At 44.6% G+C, this 6000-nt stretch overlaps 1 protein-coding gene across 1 annotated transcript in view; it reads right to left on the bottom strand.

Moving 5' to 3' along the window:
- Nucleotides 1-224: 224 nt before the first annotated feature.
- The window catches only part of LOC104534366 (PDZ domain-containing protein 2-like), a gene marked incomplete at both ends in the record, with an annotated part of 40988 nt that continues 35212 nt past the window's right edge, over nucleotides 225-6000 (bottom strand). The window contains 4 exons of the mRNA XM_010184177.1: nucleotides 225-357; nucleotides 3877-3994; nucleotides 5038-5269; nucleotides 5435-5508. Coding sequence (XP_010182479.1) covers nucleotides 225-357; nucleotides 3877-3994; nucleotides 5038-5269; nucleotides 5435-5508 — 557 coding nt within the window. The remainder of the gene's footprint in view (nucleotides 358-3876; nucleotides 3995-5037; nucleotides 5270-5434; nucleotides 5509-6000) is intronic.

Here is a 6000-nt window from a genome sequence, read left to right as displayed (position 1 = left end):
GGAAAATTGCATTTGATCAGTGGGTGACTAAGTGAAAAGCAGCAGGGACAGTCCAGATTTGCTACAACTTTCAAAATTGGAAGGCATCATTACAATCCTGACTTCTTGCACAACACACACCACAGAGAGAAAAATCCAATATTCTTCATTTCCTGCTTTCCCAACAGCAAGACTGAAATTACAGATGAAAACAACCCAGATACATTCACACGTTCTCTCCTCACCTTTGGGTTAGGGTGACGACTAATGATGAGGCTGACCGGACCTGGACCGCATTCACTCAGGATGGCATAGGCTTCACTTAACGCTGCATGACGCAGGCTCACCGAATCTGCCTCCAGGATCTGGTCACCCCGACTGCAGAGAGACAAAGAGCCAGTTAATCACAACCACCTTTTACAAAAACATTTCTGCTTTCAACTGATGGCCAAGCTTTTTCAAAGATACAAGTGTCTGGAAAAGATCTGACTTGCAAACAAGCCAGTCCTGCTCTTGCTCCCAGTGATGTGAATGCTTTCAGTCCTGTTGACTTCAGGAGGGAGATCTAGACAACGCTTCTGCATATACCGTCAGCACTACAAAACCTACTAAATCAGTGGAGAAAATTGGCTGCATTTGGACCATGATGAAAGCAAACTTCAAATCCAGTTTTTGCATTCAGATACTTGTTGAGCACAGAAGAGGAAAAATTATATTCAGATGGTCTGTTCCTTCGCATCATATTAAACTACTTAACACAAACCCTGATAAGAAATTAATGATTTGAGTTTATGAAATGACTCCAGGAAACAGTGGAGTGCGATAAGCCTCTGGTATTTGCTTCAAATTAACATGTAGAACCCATTTAAGTGACAAAAAGAAATAACAAAATCCTCTGAGGGGAAAGCACAGATTGTTTAGTTTTGAGTTTTTTCCCCATTTCTTAAGTCTTGCACATGGTGCTCAGACATCTGGAACTATTTAAAAGAAAAGATCACCAACTAGGGTGATCTTGCACAACACACACCATCAAGAGAAAAATCCAATACTCTTCATTTTGGCAATCAGGCTCAGTAGGCATGGGTTCAGGAAGGGCAGGTACTGCTTGACTAACCTGGTCTCCTTCTATGACAAGGTGACCTGCTTAAAGGATGAGGGAAAGGCTGCGGACATTGTCTATCTGGACTTAAGGAAAGCCCTTGTCACTGTTTGACACAGCATCCTCCTGAAGAAACTGCTTGCTCATGGCTTGGACAGGTGTACTCTCTGCTGGGTAAAAAAAACTGGCTGGATGGTCAGGACCAAAGAGTTGCGGTGAATGGAGTTAAATCTGGCCAGATATAAGTGGTGTTCTCCGGCGCTCAGTACTGGGGCCATTTCCGTTTAATATTTTATCATTTACATAGATGAGGGTATTGAGTGCACCCTCAGTAAGTTTGGAGAAGACACTAAGCTGGTAGGGAGTGTCGATCTACCTGAGGGTAGACAGGTTCTACAGAGGTACCTGGACAGGCTGGATCAATGGGCTGAGGCCAATTGCATGAGATACAAGGCCAAGTGCCGGGTCCTGCACTTGGTTCACAACAACCCCATGCAACACTACAGGCTTGCGGAAGAGTGGCTGGAGAGCAGCTTGGAGGAGACGGATCTGGAGGTGTTGGTCAACAGCCAGCTGAACATGAGCCAGCAGTTTGCCCAGGTGGTCAAGAAGACCAACAGCATCCTGGCTTGTATCAGGAATAGTGTGGCCAGCAGGACCAGGGAAGTGATCCTTCTCCTGTACTCGGCACTGGTGAGGCTGCACCTCAAATACTGTGTTCAGTTTTGGGCCCCTCAGGACAAGAAGGACATTGAAGCACTGGAGCATGCCCAGAGAAGGGCAACGAAGCTGGTGAGGGATTTAGAGCACAAGAATTATGAGAAGTGGCTGAGGGAACTGGGGTTGCTTAGTTTGGAGAAAAGGAGATTGAGGGGAGACCTTATTGCTCTCTACAACTACCTGAAAGGAGGTTGTAGAGACGTGTGTATTGGTCTCCTCTCCCAAGTAACAAGTGATAGGATGATAGGAAATGGCCTCAAGTTGCACCAGGTAAGGTTTAGATTGGATATTGGGAAAAATTTCTTTACTAAAAGACTGGTCAAGCATTAGAAAAGGCTCCCCAGGGAGGTGCTTGAGTCATCATCCCTGGAGGTGTTTAAAAGACGAGTAGATGTGGTGCTTTGGGATATGGTCTAGTGGTGGGCTTAGGGCTGGTTCGATGGTTTGACTGATCTTGAAGGTCTTTTCCAACTGAAACCATTCTATGGTTCTAGGGATATCATTAAAGCATTCTCCATAATTCCAAAAGCATTTGCTTTAAATAGACATTCCCAAACAATCCACTACCACTGATTTACATTGGACTACCTGTGACAATGGAAATGAGTTCACGTTGTGAGTCCACATGCCAAAGGCAAAAAGGCAGTTGCCAGTGGAAACCTTCAGTAACCTTCAGTAACCCCTACTTCTGGTACAGGCTCAGGAATGCAAAGGGTGACCTATCAGTTATGTTATCATGCCATCTGTTAGATTTAAACAGCTATCAGAAGCTACACAAATGGATCCACTTACACAGACACAAGATTTGAGAGGAGGAGCTGAGATACAGAGGAGCTGGATTCAAATGTCTCCTGGTATTGCAAAGCCAGCATTTGATTAATGAAGTTTTCAAAAAAATCAAAACCATCCTCTAACTTTTGACTTATGGAGCCATAAACCGCTGATGGGACAACAGAAGCAATGTCTCAAAGAAGCAAGCTAGAAGTCTGGGAAGCATGCCTGGATCCAATCAATCACTTAAACCTAATAAATGATACAGTTGTTATATACAGACACAACAAGCACTGCAATCTTTTCCAAAGAGGCTTATAAGATGGCAAGTTAACATTAAATACTGTCTCCTTTAGACATTTGGATATGGTAGGAACTTGCAAGGGTCTTGGCAGCGATGCCACCATAAAATTATCTTTTCTCTTATTCCAAAGAATTAAATTGCTCTATCACAGTTTTCCAGGTGAGCAAGGAAACAGAAGGCACTCTCTGCCCATATGAAAGCAAGGCATTTGCTCAGTCTCTCTGCTGAAGTGCTCAGGTCACACATCCAGTGTGGATGCCAAGGTCTCAGTGGGTCCTCAGCGGAGGCTCCCCTCCCAAGCAATGCTCCCAGCGCCCACCGGCATTTATGCAGAACAGCAAGAAGGTGGAAGATTTCCTGCAATGGTTTTTAAAAATGAGGCCACCAAGAGAGGACCACCAAATATCTTTCCGTCACTTAATCCAAAGCACAGGGGAACCCTAGGAATGATTGCTTCTTTTTCTTATGGTTCTTCAAAGACATCCAAACTCCATGACAGAGTAAACGAGACGGGCAGGTCAGTCTGCAGCGATCCTGCCAGACAGACAGCAAGGGCAGACAAGCGCTGCTGCAGCCAGGGGCACTGTCAGCTGCAAGAACATCTCCCCCAGCTCTTTTTATGAGTTTCAGGTGACTGAGCTTTTAGCAGAGCTCTGCAAATTTCCTCCCAGTTTGGGGTCTCTGGCTGCAGTTCTGATAAAAAGAGATGAGGCTGCACTTCTTGCTGCTCCCCTTTCTCAAAGGGTGCTATTAGGCTCAGTTTTCTGTATAGAGAGTTAAAAAGAAAAAAACCCAAGCCTTAATAATTATGCTGCTTCCAGAACACAGAATAATGTTTCCTGGGTATTTAATAACATTTTGGAATGTCTTTATTTAAATGTTTTCTTTTTGGTGAACTCTAAAGTATAAATCCCCTCCCTGCTACACCAACTAATTGGTGAAAACAAAGTCTCAATCGATTTTATTGCAAAACCACTCCAGCATGTTTCTGCTTTTAACTAACCTTAATCTGCCATCCATTTTAGCCACTGATCCTGGGGCCAGGCTGTGAATATATATCCCTGGAGAACTGTTTTCCAGCGTGAGACAACAGGCACCAATCCCGAGCCCAACCCCTGGCTCTGTGAAAAACAAAAAGTACAAAGAAATGTAGCAGACTGTAATCACACAGGACACACAAGTGTTTGTGTTTCCACATCCCATCTAAGAGTAAGACTCATGTATTGTTTCAGGGCTGGCCTTAGGTGCAGTCAGTCAGGAAGCCAAGAGCAACAGTGGAAATCAGGATTGAAAATATCTGATCCTGACTGTTTTCTGAGATTCATCACTCTCAATAAATTTTCTGTGTGCCACGGGAACCACCTGGAATAGTCACACAAGGTCTGATCTGGTCCAAGGCACAAAGGAATGGGGGCAGCAACCCAACAAAGATGTCATTTAATGTTATTGCACAAAACATGAGCACAGGAGATGCTGCCAACCGAACTGTTCTCTTTTGTTAAATATCTGCATGGCATCCCCCAGCAAAGAGGCATGAAGAAAGGTGATGTGTTATCTCTGGTTCAGCAATCACCTCTGTCCACTTTCACCTTTGCTTTCCTTCAGGTAACAGCATTCTTAAAGTAGGAACTGCTGGATGTCTTACCTTCTCTCTCCAAATTCTTTAACTAACCTTTAAAAGCAGCAAATTTAAAGCCTTTAAAATAGGCATATTTGTCCCTCCCATATAATAGCATATGCACTTAAGTTTATCTTGTGCAATTATTGATAATGAGAGCAACCCTCAGGCAGGTGTTCAAACAGCTCATGAGGGCAATTTTTAAGCGCTCTTGAGTGGCTTTGCCTTCCCAAGAGCTGCCCTTTACAAGAAAGGCACAGACAACTGGGCAGCCAGGAGGCTGATTCACATTTGGCCTCGTCTCCCACAGACTTCCTCCTTTCAGCAGCATGGACTCTACCTGTAAGAATTTCCTGACTCGGGAGCAGCAAAGTGTGGAAGGGGGAAGTCTTTAGAGGTTCTTGCATTGGAGGATGCTTTTCTCCTCATTCTGTGGTTTAACGTGTGATGGACATGGAGAGGCGTCCTGGATATTAGAGCCTCTAGCTATTCCCAAGTGCTACCCTAAGAAGCAGAGATTAGTTCTCCACAGCCATTTCAACAGACCGTCACCTTTATTGAGCGTCACATCCATGACAATCCTGTCTTTGGGGCCAGGTCCTTTGCGGTTGGAGGAGGAACTGTCCGGCTCATCGGGTCCAGGGACCGGGGTTCCACCGCTGGCATTGGAGCTGGGGGAGCTGGAGCGGCTCAGCAGGGTGGGAGTCGCGCAAGGCGTCAGGCTTGGGCTGCGCAGACGCGTGCGCACCGTCAGAGTCACCACTCCTTTCTTGAGTTGCTGGAGAGACATCAGAGAACCCCAATAAGGTGACGTGATACCCTAACACGTGCCAACGCACCTGCATACAGAACTTTGTGGCAGCAAAAGAATATAAAGCCTGGGGTGCTAAATGGCACGGGATGAAGAGATGCATGAATCTTTCTTGTAGTACAACCATGTTACCTTAAACCTCTGAATGGCCTCCTGATGGGTCAGCCCTTGTAGAGACTCTCCATTAACTTCTAGGATTTCATCCCCTGGTAATTAGATTAAAAAAAAAATCAAGTCAGCAATAACAGACTATAGAGGTGTAAAAAATTGTTCCTGTACATAAGGTGACCCACTACTATAAGGATTCCAATTAACTGCTCAGTAAAAAGCCTTTTACTGTTCTCAGTTTATTTTCACTTGTCCTAATGCCTTTACAAGTTAATAGTGATGAATTAGCAGAGTAAGGCCTGTTCTTTAGCAGAGATCCTTGGCTTGGCATTCTTGTACTAACAAACGAGCTGAAAACACTACAGACTTTAACTAAAGTCTGAAAAGAGATACTCATAACATGAAGTCCAAAGGGACTACAAAACTCTCCTTTGAGTGTATCAACAGGAGAAACAAGAATCTAAGTGAAACGCTACAGCACATCACTCTAAAAGCCTGTTCAGAGAAAACTGGCCTCTGTGCAGAGAGCAAACATGTCCTCTCACTGAATGTCTGCAGATGGAGAAGTGAGAAGTCCACATGCTGCAATA

The sequence above is a fragment of the Mesitornis unicolor genome, unplaced genomic scaffold (assembly GCF_000695765.1).
Source record: "Mesitornis unicolor isolate BGI_N332 unplaced genomic scaffold, ASM69576v1 scaffold13365, whole genome shotgun sequence".
NCBI classification, from domain to species: Eukaryota; Metazoa; Chordata; class Aves; order Mesitornithiformes; family Mesitornithidae; genus Mesitornis; species Mesitornis unicolor.
The sequence above is the reverse complement of the archived record's forward strand: the minus strand, read 5'-3'. Positions and strand labels throughout refer to the sequence as shown.